We start from the raw sequence: 15,147 nt of genomic DNA, 5'->3' as shown, positions 1-15,147 counted from the left end.
TTCAATCCCTGGTCGGGGAACTAAGATCCCGCAAGCCTGGGAGCCAAAAAATAAAAAATAAAAATAAAGTAGACACAGATATAGAGAACAAACTCGTGGTTACCAGTGGGGAGGGGCAATGTAGAGGTGGGAGAGTGGGAGGTGAAAAGTAGGCTACAAGGATGTATTGTACAACACGGGGAATATTGCCAATATTTTATAGTAACTGTAAAAGGAGTGTAACTTTTTAAAATTGTATAAAAAATAAAATAAAAGGAAAGGAAACGTTCCTTACAAGTCTCAAAACTAGAAGAGGTAACTAGCTTTTGTGTGTATTGTCTCCACTTTACACACGAGGAAACTGAAGTTCACAGAAGTTGAGTATCTTCCCTAGTTCACGCAGCAGGTAAGTGGCAGCGTCGGGATTTGAACCTGAGGCTCCAGCACTCACCTGCCCGCTACACGAATCTCTGTGCTTTGGCGCCACCTCGCGAGAGTGCCCAGTCTCCCCATCCCGGCCGGCAGCCCGCGAAACTCCGCCCCCTCCCGGGATTTAGTTTAGGGTTTCCACCGCCCACCTGCCGGGAATCTCGGGTCAAAGTTGCTGCAGCCCTTAGGAGGTTCAGACTCCGCTTACTCCACAGGCTTCCTTCTGAAATTTCATTGGATTTTCTCTCTCAGTTTCAATCACTCCCCTGCAGTGGCCCCCACCCTGCAGCCTTGATCACCTCTGAATTCCTGCCACGCCCTCCTGGTGGCAGGTTGCCTATTTGGAGCCGAATTATTGCTATATCTGTCTCAGATGGGAGTGTCAGCCTTGCTCAAGGACCCCCAGCAGCCTGACATCACCTGGGAGCTGGTAGGAAATGCAGAAACGAAATCCTACCCCAGACCTGCTGAATCGGGATCAGTATCTTGACCCTCCCCACCCCACCTCGCCCCCCAAGTAATTTGCACCACAGTGAAGGCTGAGTAGCTCTGGCCTAGACCACAAGGGGACCGTGGGACCCAGGGAGCCTTCCAGATAGGCCCCTCACCTGGAGCAGGTGTAGCTGAGAAAATGGTCTTCAGCCACGTCCTGAAGTTAGACGATGACTGATTTTGTGTCTGCGCTGGAGAAGATTCAAGTGCATTCCAGGCATCTGGGTTCCAGGCACTGTCTTACGAGGCTCCGTCGTGGACCCCAAGAGATGTTCCTTTTTCTATTGCTAATGGAATTTTGTTTAATTTGTTTGGAAAATTATATGAAATAAACTTTATAGGAGCTGAGCAAATTGAGGTATCAATAAAGAAAATTCTAGATGTGATAAACAATCAGTGACATATGAAGTCTTAGAAGACCAAAGCCCTAACCCAGTGGTTCTCAAGCTCTAGCATCAAGTCACCAGGAGGGCGTTTAAAACTCAGACTGTTGGGCCCCACCCCTAGAGTTTCTGATTCATAGAACTGGGGTGGGCCTGAGAATCTGCACTTCTCACAAGTTCCCAGGGGATGCTGATGCTGTTAGTCCAGAGACCATGCCTGGAGAACCACTGTTTCCAAGCCACAGAGTCAGGGCTGCTTTGGAGGGTTGTATTAGCCCCTGAGAATTATATAGAAATGATCCCAGGGACTTCCCTGGTGGCGCAGTGGTTAAGAATCCACCTGCCAACGCAGGGGACATGGGTTCCATCCCTGGCCTGGGAAGATCCCACATGCTGCGGGGCAACTAAGCCCACGTGCCCCAACTACTGAAGCCTGCACACCTAGAGCCCGTGCTCCGGAACAAGAGAAGCCACTGCAATGAGAAGCCCCCGCACTGCAATGAAGAGTAGCCCCTGCTCTCTGCAACTAGAGAAAGTCTGTGAGCAGCAACAAAAAGACCCAACACAGCCATAAATAAATAAATAAATAAATAAATAAATAAATAAGAAATGATCCCAGCCAGTGACCTGTCATTACAGAAGAGTAATTCATTCCAATGATCCAGTGTAAATTTAAGTACTGATCTGAATATTTTCCTGTATTTATGCACAGATTTAGCATTTTCATTTAAATTATGTGTCACCTATAATGTTATTTATGTTCAGGTTCTACCCTGATTGAGACAAAAACTTTCTTTTTTCTTCTAGTGGCACTTTCAAGTGTATACCCACCTCCTTTTTTTATGGTCTGATGAAAAATGTCAAATCGAGGCGTGAGATCTAAAAAGGGGATTTTTTTTCCCCACATTGTACGAATGAAAATACATCGGTGGATGTTTTTTTAAAACACCTGCTGTTCTTCCCACTGCATTCCCAGAGTCCTTTGCAACGCCCCTGTAATAGCTCTTTTCACATTGTGTTCGAATTATTGATTTACCATCTAACTTTCTGAAGGGCTCATGGGTTTCTCAAGGGCAGGACATTCTTCCATTTGAAGAAAAAAAAATGTGCAATAAGGAGATGTTTATTTTTCTACTATTTGTCCACTATGTGTTATCAACAGCGAGGAAACTGTTTCTGGAGGAAGATGCCTGGTAGGCGCTCACGTGGGCATGTTTGATGTGTGCATGGAGTTTTGTGATTTTGAGATTTCATGGGGCGTAGGGTGGGAGCGGTTGAGAACTGGGGTTCTGTTGATGATGGTGGGCGTGTGATTCTGTTGGCAGGATATTGTCTGGGACCGTGTTTCTCTGGCACTGTGGTATCAAGCATGTGTCTACACTTGCTGTAATCCTCTAGGATCCACCAGTGAGAATCAGTGACCATCAGTGGCTGACTGTGTGAAGGGGTGTCCCTACCCACCCCCCCGAACCCACGTGTGTGTCTCTGGACTGCGGATGCTGTACCCATGCCCCAGATCTCCGTGGGTTCTCTCTGACGCTGGCTGTGTGCTGTGGCTCAGTGGGTCCTGCGTTCCTGTCCCTGGTCTGCCTCCGTGTCAGGGTCTCCTCACCATTCCATGTTGCTCTCTGTGTCTGAAGCTCATGGCCCTCCTGGGTGGCTGGGGCTCTAGGTGATTGTGTCCATCCCCAAGTCTGGTGGCCCTTGCACAGCTGGGAGGGAGGGGACTCTGTGTCCCTGAGGTTAAGGAGGCCCGCTGGGAAGTTAGCAGCTGGAGATAAGATTTCACAGTCATGAGAAGAAAGGAGAGAGAAGGATCCAGATTTGGTCTGGGGCAGGGCCAGGCCAGAGTCCAGGGTCTCAGAATCATTATAAGAATAGTTCTAGGGACTTCCCTGGCAGTCCAGTGGTTAATACTCCGAGCTTCCACTGCAGGGCGTGTGGGTTCGATCCCTGGTTCAAGGAACTAAGATCCCGCACGCCATGCAGTGCGGCCAAAAAAAAAAAAAAAAGGTATAGTTCTAATAGCTCCTGTTAATTGTGCACATACCATGTGCCAGGCACTGTACTTCATGCTTTATAGTTATACTGTTTTTATATTATATTGATACTGTCATTTATAAATATAACTATATTTATATTTATACTGTTGTATTTATTCAATATCACAATTAAGTATTTATATTATATTTATAAATAATTATGTGAATTGTTCCTAATGTTTTTGAATAATATTCTATTAGTTATAAATTACATAGTAATTTTTAATTATCATTTTCTATTATCATTTTCTATTATTCCATTGAAGGTAGGAAGAAAAGTTCAGAGAGGTGAGTTCACTTGCCTGAGGTCACTCAGCAAGGTGACAAGAGTCAAAATCTGAACCTAGTTCCAAGTGTTTCCAGCCTTTGGCTCGTAACCATTGCATTACCCTGATCAAGGCGGAAGACAGCATCTGGGGGACCAGGAGGGAGCAGTGTTAGCTGGGTGGCCATGCATAATAGCAGATTGTTGTCGGTGTCGCGTTGTGCTGGTGTGTGTTTATTGAGCCTTTATCGTGTGCCAGGCACCGTGCTAAAGGCTTTCACAATAAGAATATGGCAAATGCTCATATGGCATTTAGCAAGGGCCCTACTCTAAGTACTGTTATGTGGATTAATTCATTTACTCCTTACCCCAGCATCCTGAGGTGGATACTGTCCTTGTCTCCATGAGGCCCTGAGGTGGAATCATGTGTGAAAGCTTGTGGAGGAGCTGGAATCTGGCTCCAGGCAGCCTGGCTTCATAGGCTGTTCCTTCAGCCCCCATACTTTCTATTATCTCTTGTAATCTTCACAACAATCCTATAGTGTAGGAAGAAATATCACCCATTTTACAGATGAGGAAACTGAGGCCCAGACTTGGACTCACCCACAGAGCCACAGACTTGAACCACTGTCTGTCTGATCAGTTCATCCACACACCTGACCCTGTTCCTGTCTGGTGGGAGGCCAGGAACTCCAAAGAGCCTCTGAAGAGCCTTGGCCAGACTCCCAGATGCCAGGGGCCCTGTCTCTCCCTGAGGTCCCAGCCTCCCTAACCTTCCTGTGCAGCTCCTTAATTTTGCCTTTGGCTTGTGCCATTTCAGCTTGCTGATTAGTAAGCAGTCATGTTACAAAAATTGTCTAGTTTCCCCCAGATTAGGTTTTTATTTGTTTGTTGCTATACAAAAGGTTTAAGTTTTATACAGTTCAACAGGTCCTTTGTTTATATTATAGATGCAAGATTTCCAATCTTGGTTAAGAAAATCTCCTAGCTCCTTGGGAGTGGGAATGCTGGGCAGTGGGGTGGTGGGGGGGGAGGCAGCCTCTTCTTCCTTCTCTCTCCCCCTCCTTGGCTTGTTCTTCTTGGAGTGGGGACTGGGGGCAGGGTTGTTTGATATCTCCTTGTCAATTTATAAGCCCTCTTTATATATTATAGCTACTAATTCTAGGCTGTCCCAAGTGTTGCAGAATTTTCCCCAAGCCTTTTGTACATTGCCTTGCAATGGTTTTTGTTATGCAAATATGTCTAATATCTTAAGATTGGTTAGGAAGATCTCCTGCTCCTGGGGAGGTGGGGGGGGGGTCTCCCTCCCCATCTCCTCTCTCCCCCCTCTTCCTTCCCCTCCAGGGTCTCTCTCTCCTTTTCTCCAGCTTCTCCATTCCCAAGGGCCTGCCTCCCGGGAAGGGGACCTGCCCAGCGTGGAGGCCCAGCTCCCCTCCCCCTCTTTGGGCCTCTTGGTATTTGGAAGGGGGTTGTCCATTCCTTGTCAATTTTTAAGAGCTCCTCCTCCCTATAACTATTAACCCTATGCTACCCTCTGTATTACAAGCCACTGGTCCTGTCATTTGCCACATTAAGTCTTAAGCTGCTGAGTTTTATGCAAATAAGTCCGTCTTGTATTCATCTGTTGTGGGTTTCCGACCTAGGTTGGGAAGACTCCCCGCTCCTAAGCGCCCTCCTCTTCCCTCCCTAAGTCCTTATCTTGCAGCTTTTCCTTTCCCACGGGTCAGGATCATAAAAGGGCGGGAGGCCGCTGCCCTGCACTGTCAACATGTCCCCTCTGTGCTCACTGCTGTTGGGCTTGGCCCTGGCGGCCGTCCCCGGCGTCCGAGGCGCCTGCCCGCAGCCCGCCGACCTCAAGAACGCCAACGGGACGCGCACGTGCGCCAAGCTCTACGACAAGAGCGACCCCTACTACGAGCGCTGCTGCGGCGGCGCCGAGCTGTCGGTGCAGCCGGGCACCGACCTGCCCTACCTGCCCTCTGGCTGGAATAACGTCATCTCGTCCCTCGTGGTGGGCCAGCGCTGCGAGCTCGTCGTGTGGTCCTCTCGCGGCAAGTCCGGCAAGACGCGCAAATTCTCGTCCGGCACCTACCCGCGCCTGGAAGAGTACCGCCGCGGCATCTTCGGGGACTGGTCCAACTCCATCTCCTCGCTCTACTGCAGGTGCCCGCCCGCTGGCCCGCGCCCGTAGGGACCCGGCCCTCCAGTCCGCACATCCACCTGCCTAGCTCCCAGCCGAGCACCCGGGCTCCAGCCCCATCATCCAGACCGCTGAGCCTCTAACCCAAATTGGGCGTCCTTAGAACCAGTCCCGGAGGTCCCCCTTCTCCTCACCCACGCCCCCTCCCCCAAGCCCATGCCCCTTGGATCTCCCAGACCCAACTCTGGGATTCCCAGGCTCAGAAGCTGACCCAGTAATCCAGCCTCCATTCTGGGAGCACCTTCTCCAACCTCAGATCCCAGAGCTCTCAGACCCAACTCTGGGACTCCCAGATTCCAAACCTGACCCAGACCTCAAGACCCCAGACCCAATTCTAGGAATACCCTATCTAGCCCTCATGCTCCACCCTCCTAGACCCTCTAGATCAGCCTTGGCCCCAGAAACCAGTTCCAGAGCCCCTGTTAAGGTTCTGAAGCCCCCAGACCCAACTTTGGAGGCCCCTGAGCCCACCCTGGACTCACATATCCAAGCTCACAGACCCGGGGGCCCTAAATGTAGCCAGGGCTCCCTCTAAAACCACCCCACCTATCCCTCTACCCCCAAGAACTCCAAGAGCCCCCAGCCCCAAACTCCCAGGCCAGGATGCCTAGCTCCTGAACTTGGAGTCCAGCCCGGGACCCCCCCCCATCTCAGGCTTCTTAGAACCCCTCCCACCTGGCACCCCCTGGTAATAATTTTTGATTCTGTGGCAGGTGCTACTGATACCTTAGCAGTTCCTCATCTCCATCCCCCGCAAAGTGCTGAGCCCCTCACCTGGCCTTGTCCGTGGGGTCTGCTGAAGTCCGCAAGACCCAGAAGAGAGCTCATCGCCTGCCTCCACCGCCCTGCCTTCCCTGTAATACAGCTGTTATGAACTTGTCCCTGTCTGCCATCTATTTGTGCCTGGGACCCAAGCCCATGCAGATGCGGGTCGGGATGGAGGAGAGAGCAGGGTGGTCAGGCCTGGATCAGCCCATACTTGGGACAATGCCGTGAATGGGGACACACCCGTAGATTCTGACATGGATTTAGGTGTGGACACACCCCCCCACACACAGGACATCTGGGTGACATGCCATGGTACTGCCGGTTGATTGTTAAACATTGAAATGCTTCCCACACTTTTTGGTGGATAGCCCTTCTCTGAATGCCCCCCAGCTGTTCAGGCCTGCTGGGACCTCCAGACTCCCTCAGAATTTATGAATAGGACAGTAGGAGGCCTTCAAGGACACTGCTCCAGGCTAGAGCCAGGGTCTGTTTTGCAATCTGGCCACAGCCCAGGACTTATGGGTTGTGAAGTGCTTTCAGTGCCCCTCTACCCAACACATGGAGAACACTTTAGTTCTAATTTGTATATTTTTGAAAATTCGAATTTGCAATTTACTACTCCCAAGGATAAGGGCCCTTGATGGGTACCTGGGTTTGGGGGCTCTGGAGGAGTGAGAGAAGAGAAATGAGGGGTCTTGGGGGGAGAAGAAGTAGGGGGACAGCTCTGGGGGATGATAACTTGGGATTGGAGGAGGAAGGGAATCTGGGGGGATTCTGAGTTAAGAGACATGGGAGAAGAGGTAAGTGGAGAGGCTACGAGGCCATAAATTGGGGATACGTGAAGAGATCAGAGGTCAAGGGAGGTACTGGAGGATCAAGGATTAGAGGATGTGGAAGTTGGAAAGTGGGAAATGAACGCAGTGAAGTTTTTTTTTTTTTTTTTCTGGCCACCACGCACGGTATGCGGTATCTTAGTTCCCCTACCAGGGCTCGAACCTGCGCCCCCTGCAGTGGAAGCACAGAGTCTTAAACACGGGACCGCCCGGGAAGTCCCTTGGTGAAGTTCTAAGGATCAAACACCACAGAAATAATCAGCATCCTTGGGCACATGTATTTATTCATTCAGTCAGCAAAGATTTATTGAGCCCCTACTATCTGTCAAGCACTGACTCAGGAAGAAGTGGCCACTGCCCTCATGGAAAATGCCAGAGAGTCAGACATTCAAAGATGTGTGAAGATGTCAAATGAGAAACCAAGGGTCAGGCAGGATTACGGGGGCATAGGAGGTGGCACGTGATCCAGGAGCAGCTGAGGGGTCATGAAGGTTTAGAGGGAGCAGGGAGGTGCTCAGGGAACATGGGGAAGCTTAAGGGTCAAGGAGGTGCTAAGGGTTAGGGACTTCTAAGGGTCAGGGAGCTGCTATGGGGTCAGAGAGATGCTAAGACGCCAGAAGTGATAAAGGAACAAGAAGATGCTAAGGGCTCAGGGAGGTGTCAAGGGGTGGATGGATGTGACGAGGGGTCAGAACGGGCCCGGAGCCAGCCAATCACTCCCTGAACTGCACAGACACGGAGGAGTTGGTCACCCTCGTCCGCAGCAGCCCACCGCGCTCCATCCGGTTCTTGGTCTTGTGCAGGAAGCGGACAAAGCGGACGCCAGGACCGTACTGGCGGAATACGTGGGACACCTGGGGCAGCACCGGGGTCACGAAGAAGTTCTTATGAGGGACCCATAAACGTTGCTCTCCTCCCTCTGTGAGGTCTTGGGACACGAAAGCATGTGTGCGGGTGGCAGACGGGTTAGGGAGTCTCACCTGGACCCAGTGGCCGGGGGGGCCTCTCCCAGAGGTCTGGGGGGCCACGTGGTGCTGGGCGATGACTGTGCGGTGGTCAGCTGCCAGCAGCCAGACGTGCAGCTCATACACACACACGTCCAGTCGGCTGTCCTCATACCTGGGGGTGGGGGCCAGGCCTTCAGCTGCCTCCACTGCCCCTACCTCCCAGCCCCAAACGCTGCCTCAGTCGCCAGTCAACACACACTCACTGGCACCCGCTTTGTGTGCCAGGGCTGGGTGGTGCTGGCACCACAGCAGTGACCAAGACAGCCCCACACCCCGCCCTCATGGGATTCATGGTCCAGTGGGGGAGGTGGGCATGTCATCGGGCAGTGACAAACAGGAATGGTCAGCGCCGGGATGGGGGAAATCTGGGCCACTGGAGGATAATGCATGTGACCCAACCTGGGGGCGGCCAGGGGAAGGCTTCCTGGTGGAGCCACATGTACCGACTCCTGAAGGAGAGAGGGGACTTCGCCTCGAGAAAAGAGGGTGGTCAGCACCCAAGGAAGAAGAAACAGCCTCTGGGCTGGCACACTGAAAGAACGGAAAGACTCAGAGAGAAGGGGCCACAGAGGTGGGCAGGGCTGGGTCCTGCAGTGGCAGGAGGGTCTCTGGGAGGATGGCGTGAGGCTTGCGCTTCGGGGAGGCCCTGTGTGCGAGCTGGCTGGGCAGGCTGGTGGGGCGGAGGCACATACCAGTCCATGACCGTGATGTGTGGCCGCTCAACATCAAGCAGCTCCTCCCACAAGCCCTCCGCCAGAAGGTCCACATCCTGCTGCTTCACGGTCCAGCTGTGAGAGACAGCACGGGGGAGGTGGAGTCTGCCATCTGCCGGGATTCTCCCAGGTCAGCCTGGTCCCAGCAAGCAGGACAGCCTGACCATTGCACCCTGGAAGTGATGTCAAGGGCACCGGCATAAGGGCACTGAGAGCTCACTCAGCCTACCTCACGGTCTCAGTTCCCATGAACTCCTCTGAGGGTAATGCATCCTGAGCCCCGTGTTGCAGATGGGGAAACCGAGGCTCACAAAGGGAAGTGACTTGTCAAGATCGAGCAGCAAAGAAGTGGCAGAGCTGGGATCCCAACCCAGGTGCCTGTGACTCTGAGCCTCTGAGTTGCACCATCCCACCCACCGTTCAGAAGCAGGGCCTGGTTTAATGTCAGATAGCTGGTGGCCTGGGTGACCCTCCCCGTCCCATGGAAAGAGGCTGAGCATAGGAACGATATTAACTCTTATTTATTTAACACCTACTATGTGCAGGCTACTCCCAGCCAGACCCTATGGCGTGTGTTTTATGGGCACGCTCTTATGACTAACCCTGTTTACAGAGCAGGAGACTAAGGCCCAGAGAGGCAAAGACCGTTTCTCCAGGTCCCACAGCGAGGAAGGCCGGAACAAGGAATCACAGGCAGGCCAGCGTGGGTCCTGGCCACTCACCTGAGGTCCTGCTGGAGCTTCTCCGTCTTAATGTCCCAGCCGCGGAAATTGCCTGGCGGGTGGACGAGCAAAGGATTAGAATGTGCCCATTCTCCAGGGCCACCCCCTCAGCACCGGGCTAGCCACGAAGCGCTTACCCAGAGTCTCCAGGGGTTGCTGCGTGGGACCAGTAGGGGGCGCTGGCTCATAAACGTTGATGCCTGAAATGCGCAGGGAAGCAGAACCTCAGGCGCGCTGAAGCTGCCCCTCTTCCGAATGCTCCCCAGTTTCTAACCCCAGGGCGGGCTGGAAGAGCAGGAATCAGTGCCCTGCTGCCAGACCAGACCAGCCAGGCAGGGGTGAGTGGTGAGTCATGGCCCTGGGAGAGCCCTGAGAATGTCCTGGGGGCAGAGGGACAATGCTCGGAGAGGGAGGGCGTTGTGGTGAGACAGAGGGGCAGAGAGAGAGGCACCAAGAAAAAGATAGAATATGGGCGGAGGGAGGGAGGGAGAGATACAGGGTGAGACAAAGAAACACAGGGAGAGATAGACGGAGACACATGACGTAGAAAGAAACAGAGATGCAGGTGGGACAAAGAGACACAAGGAGACAGAGAGAGGCACAATGACAAAAAGGGACAGAGACGGATGTAGAGGAATAAAAAGACAGAGGGACACTAATAGACAAAGACGGAGAAACAGAGTAGAGAGACAAGCAAACAGACGGAAAGAAGAAGAGACAGACGGTCTGGGTGAGCGAGCCTGGAGGAAGAAGACGGAGATGTCTCCAGCCCCGCGCGGACTTCTGTCCCGCACCTTCGGGGTTGGGAGAGCGGAGCAGGTTGCGGTAGAGCGGCCGCTGCAGGAAGAGCAGCTTCCAGGTGAGGCGCGGGGGCAGCTCCAGGCTCCCGCCCGGCGGCGCCCACTCCTGTAGCAGCAGCTGCTGTGCGTAGGCCTCGGTCGGCTGCTCAGGCGCGGGGAGCCCGGGGGTCTCGGGAGCCGCGGGCGACGGCGGCTCCTGGGGGCTCGCGGGTTCCTCCATCCCGCCACCGAGCGCCGGTCCTTCCCGCACCTCCTCCATCCGTCGGGTCTGGGCAACTGTCCCGGCTCCTCTGCAGGGCTCGGGGTTAACCCAGGGCGGGAGAGGGCGGAACGCCTCGGCTGGCATTTAAACGAAGGGTGTGTTGGGGGAAGGATCTGGGGCCCCAGGCCCTCCTCCCTCAGATCCAGCAGTCGAGGTCACAGCGCCTCCTTTTCCCAGACTGCAGAAGTCCGGGTCCCGGTCCTACTCCGTTTCCCAAGCCTCCTGCCCCAGTTTCCCCAGGGAAACTGAGGACCCAGACACCAGCCCTGGGAGAGGGGTGGGACCAAGGCGCTAATGCCAGGGCTCCGGGGCACATCCACCTCTTTAAGATCCCGCATGGCGGGCTTCCCTGGTGGCGCAGTGGTTGAGAATCTGCCTGCTAATGCAGGGGACACGGGTTCGAGCCCTGGTCTGGGAAGATCCCATATGCCGCGGAGCAACTAGGCCCGTGAGCCACAATTACTGAGCCTGCGCGTCTGGAGCCTGTGCTCCGCAACAAGAGAGGCCACGATAATGAGAGGCCCGCGCACCGCGATGAAGAGTGGCCCCCACTTGCCACAACTAGAGAAAGCCCTCGCACAGAAACGAAGACCCAACACAGCCATAAATAATAAATAAATAAATAAAATAAAAGACAAAACTGTAGTTCCCAGAGGCTCTCATTATAAAAAAAAAAAAAAAGATCCCGCATGGCAGGATTAGAGGTTAATTAATGAAGCCCCCCTCTTCCCACCTCCCTCAGCTAGGCAGTAAGGGGTGGGGGGTGAGAGGGTAGATCCTGCCTCTGCCGGTTCCTCCTCTGCCCTGACATGGGACACAACCTTGGGACCTGACATTTCCTGTTCTGGAAACATAGTGGGGGTGCAGTGGAGGTCAGAGAGAGACCTGGAGCCTGAGATGGGGAACATCAGGGAGACACTGAGACAGCGCCAGAGAGGGAAGCAGCAACCCCTCCTGGGTATCAGGGTGCCTTGCATCCCTTCCTGGGGCTGGGGCAGGTAGCACAGCTGCCAAATCCTTCTCCCTCGGAGGTCATAGGGAGTTTGGAGTGAAGGCTGGAGTGATGGTAGGGGCAGGAGGTCGGGGTGTGGAGGAAGTGGGGTGGCAGGGGAACCTGTAGGGCCAGATGCCCACAGCCACTTTCTGCCCGTGCCACATCCCACACCCGGCCCCGGTAAGCACAGGCTCAGAGTCCCACACAGGTTACGAGTAACAGGTGCCACAGTGAGCGCTTTCTGCTTGCTAGGTGCTGTCCTAAGCGCTTACAAATTCATTTCATCCTCTAACGACGTAGGTGCTACTATTGTGGGCATTTTATAGGTAAAAGAAAGAACAGAGAACGTGTGTGGAGCTGCATGCCAGCCCAAGCGCTCCAGCATCCGCCTGCACACCAACCCTGAGTGGGGAACTGTTGTTATCCCCATTTCACGGATGAGGAAACAGAGTCCCACCTCACAGGCCTGGTCCCATACTGCCCCAGATAACCCCATATGCTTCCACGGGTGCTTCCTGCCTCAGATTCCCGCAAGACCCTGAGAGACACATACTGCAGACATACAGGATTGAGCTCACACCGGAATGATGATGCTTGAGGAAACTGAGACTCAGAGAGGTCTAGTAACTCACCCAAGGTTGCACAGCTGGTATGTGGCAAGTTGGCACAGAGTCTCAGTGAGATACACAGGGATTCAGATTCAAACTGCCCCTAGAGAGAAACACTGGCTCAACACAGAAACAGACAGGAGAAAATGGTTACATTTATTGTCTGTCTTTAACTCATTAAATCTTACAGTCCTGGGAGGTGGGAACTGGTAATAGTACCTCCACTGACAGATTGGGGAACTGAGGCAAGAGAGGTGAAGTGACCTGTCCTGGGAAACTTGGGAATTAGCCAGGGCCCTGGGAGGAGGGAGGGCCCATGGAAGCGGGCAAACCAACTAATGTGCAATAGCCCCGCTGCACCTGGAAGTCTCCAGGAAATTTCCAGACAAACACTCGCAGAGCCCACAACACACGCACAACCGGAAATACTCCCTTGGCCACTACAAGCACACAAACCCACACCCTTGTCTGGCTGCCTGCCCACCTGTCTTCATTGGAGGAGGAGGATGAGGAGGAGGGGGGGGGAGGGGGAAAAGAGGGGAAGGAGGAGGAGGAAAGGACAGAGAGAGAAGGAGTGTCTGTCTAGTGGACTCAGAGCTGTCCCCTGGTCAGAATCCAGGGCAGGGAGTGGCTCGGAGCCAGAAACCTAAAAAAAAAGCGCAGCAAGTCTATAGAATGGGGATCAACACCCCTCCTCTGTCTGCTCCCCTCCTGCCATGGTGTCCACGTTATCTCCCTCCTAGGGTCCTCACCCCCTTCTCTTACACACACACACACACGCACACACGCACACACACGCACACACACGCACGCACACACGCACACACACACACACGCACACACACACGCACACACACACACACGCCACAGCCAGAGGGGTCTCACGAAAGGTTAAACCCAGCCAGTCACTCCCCCTCTTAAACCCGCCATGGCTCCCCAGTGCAGGATAAAAATCCCAGCTCTTCGCCAGCATTAGAGACCCTGGATTTCTGCTCCCTGTTCTATCCCATCTTAGGGACTTTGCTCAGAAAGTTCTTTCCACACAGAATGCCCTTCCCTCTCACCCATATCCCCATACTCAATGGTTCCCAAACTTTAGGGCTCATTAGATTCACCCAGGGAGCTTATTTTAAATGTGTATTTCCAAGCCCCACTCCCAGGAGTCTAATTCAGTCCCTCTGGGCCCCAGAATCTAAAATTTTAGAAGCACCCACCCCATCATTCCATACTATGAGAAACATTTTTACTTAAATCTGAGGGATCCAGGGGCACAACCAGGGCCATACAAAGCCAAGTGTCTTCAACATTAGATCTCAAACGTCTCCTTTCTCCACCTTCTGAGCGGTAAAGGTCCCAGTGTGGGGACTCAAGCTCTAAAAGGCTGTTTTGCAGAAGGGCCAAGGCCTGGGTGACCAACACAGCATGCCTCCCCACAAGCCACCTCTCATGTGTCGTGAAACATTAAAAAGTACGAGCGATGGTGTGACCACTTTGGAAAACAAATTGACAATCTCTTATAAAACCAGATATGCTCCCACCCTACAACCAAGCCATCCCACTCCTGGGGATTTAGCCATGGCCACCAAAAGACCCACACCCAATGCAGCTTTCCCATGATGACTCCAGAACAAGCCCACCCAAGTGCCCGTCGACAGGCGAGTGGATAAACCAGCCGTGCTATGTCCACACTGTGGGATGCTCTCAGTAAGAAAATGGAATGACTAGCCAAACATGCAGCCACATGGATGAACCTAAAAATCCTCACACAGAGTGACAAAAGCCCCGCAGAAATGAGCACGCACTGTGTGATTCCGTTTCTAGAAAATTCTGGACAAGGCAACAGGAATCTAGAACCAGAGAAACAGGTTGGTGGTTTCCTGGGCTGCGGGGCAGGAGCGTGGACTTTCTGGAGTGAGAAAAAAAGCTCTATCTTTCTTTTGTGTGTGTGTATTTATTTTTTTTATTTTTAATTTTTTTTGGTGGCACCTCAGGGCATGAGGGATCTTAGTTTCCCAACCAGGGATCGAACCCATGCCCCCTGCAGTGGAGGCACAGAGTTGTAACCACTGGACCATCAGGGAGGTTCCCAAAAGTTCTATCTTAATTGTGGTGGTAGTTATATGGGTGTATATACATTTGCCAAAACTCATCAAACTGTACCTTTAAAATGGGTGTATTTTCTTGTGTGTAAATTATACCTCAATAAGAAACAAAGCAAAAAGGATATGGTAACTCTTTCCACGTACAAACAAGGAAATAGCAACAAGCCTATTGAGTGAAAAAGGCCAGATCTAGAATAGTGGGCCTCATAGGCTACTATTCGTGTGAACAAAAAATATATATGAAAAAAACAAGGATCCATAACTACCCATTGCCCTTTCTACCTTTTATTCTTTTAACAAATACTTATTAAGCATCCACAGTGGCCAAGGCCTCTGCATTGGGGATATAATGGTGAAAGAACAGACAGATTCCTGTCCCCATGGGGCTTCCTCGTGGAAGGAGGGACAGGCTTCAACAGTTCAACAAGTAACTAATTGACAAGCAGCATGAAATGCTTTGATGGTGAAAAAAGGTTGTGATGACAGGGAAGAGCAGCGGGTGGGAAGCCTGTTTTAGCTGAGGTGGTCAGGGAGGGCTTCTCAGAGGA

At 52.7% G+C, this 15,147-nt stretch overlaps 2 protein-coding genes across 4 annotated transcripts; one reads left to right on the top strand and one right to left on the bottom strand.

The window, feature by feature from the left end:
* Window positions 1-3,473: 3,473 nt before the first annotated feature.
* SYCN (syncollin) lies at window positions 3,474-5,781 on the top strand (the record flags this gene model as incomplete). Its single annotated transcript, XM_082367174.1, has 1 exon — window positions 3,474-5,781. The coding sequence occupies exon 1, from the start codon at window positions 5,359-5,361 to the stop codon at window positions 5,779-5,781; it is 423 nt and encodes a 140-aa protein (XP_082223300.1). The 5' UTR covers window positions 3,474-5,358.
* A 1,874-nt stretch (window positions 5,782-7,655) lies between these two features.
* NCCRP1 (NCCRP1, F-box associated domain containing) lies at window positions 7,656-13,012 on the bottom strand. 3 transcript variants are annotated; one of them, XM_082370265.1, is made up of 6 exons: window positions 12,522-13,012; window positions 10,628-10,972; window positions 9,971-10,033; window positions 9,834-9,885; window positions 9,091-9,186; window positions 7,656-8,510 (listed from the first exon to the last, which is right to left on the bottom strand). In XM_082370265.1, the coding sequence occupies exons 2-6, from the start codon at window positions 10,890-10,892 to the stop codon at window positions 8,105-8,107; spliced, it is 882 nt and encodes a 293-aa protein (XP_082226391.1). In that variant the 5' UTR covers window positions 10,893-10,972; window positions 12,522-13,012; the 3' UTR covers window positions 7,656-8,104. The 3 variants fall into 3 exon arrangements, with proteins under 3 accessions (XP_082226391.1, XP_082226392.1, XP_082226390.1); XM_082370266.1 differs by lacking the exon at window positions 12,522-13,012 and having other exon boundaries at window positions 7,656-8,245; window positions 8,372-8,510; window positions 10,628-11,627; XM_082370264.1 differs by lacking the exon at window positions 12,522-13,012 and having other exon boundaries at window positions 10,628-11,627.
* Window positions 13,013-15,147: the final 2,135 nt, after the last annotated feature.

Source organism: Balaenoptera borealis (genome assembly GCF_965194805.1).
Source record: "Balaenoptera borealis genome assembly, chromosome: 19".
Taxonomy (NCBI): domain Eukaryota; kingdom Metazoa; phylum Chordata; class Mammalia; order Artiodactyla; family Balaenopteridae; genus Balaenoptera; species Balaenoptera borealis.
Note: the sequence above shows the minus strand (reverse complement) of the source record. Positions and strands in the feature narration are given on the sequence as shown.

Excerpts from the sequence above, each read along its gene's own strand:
- NCCRP1 (XM_082370264.1), bottom strand. The coding sequence starts at position 10,979 with ATGCCAGCCGAGGCGTTCCGCCCTCTCCCGCCCTGGGTTAACCCCGAG. Across the intron at positions 9,886-9,970 it reads GCAACCCCTGGAGACTCTGG|GCAATTTCCGCGGCTGGGAC; the intron begins GTAAGCGCTTCG and ends TCCACCCGCCAG. Across the intron at positions 8,511-9,090 it reads CACATCACGGTCATGGACTG|GTATGAGGACAGCCGACTGG; the intron begins GTATGTGCCTCC and ends CCCCACCCCCAG.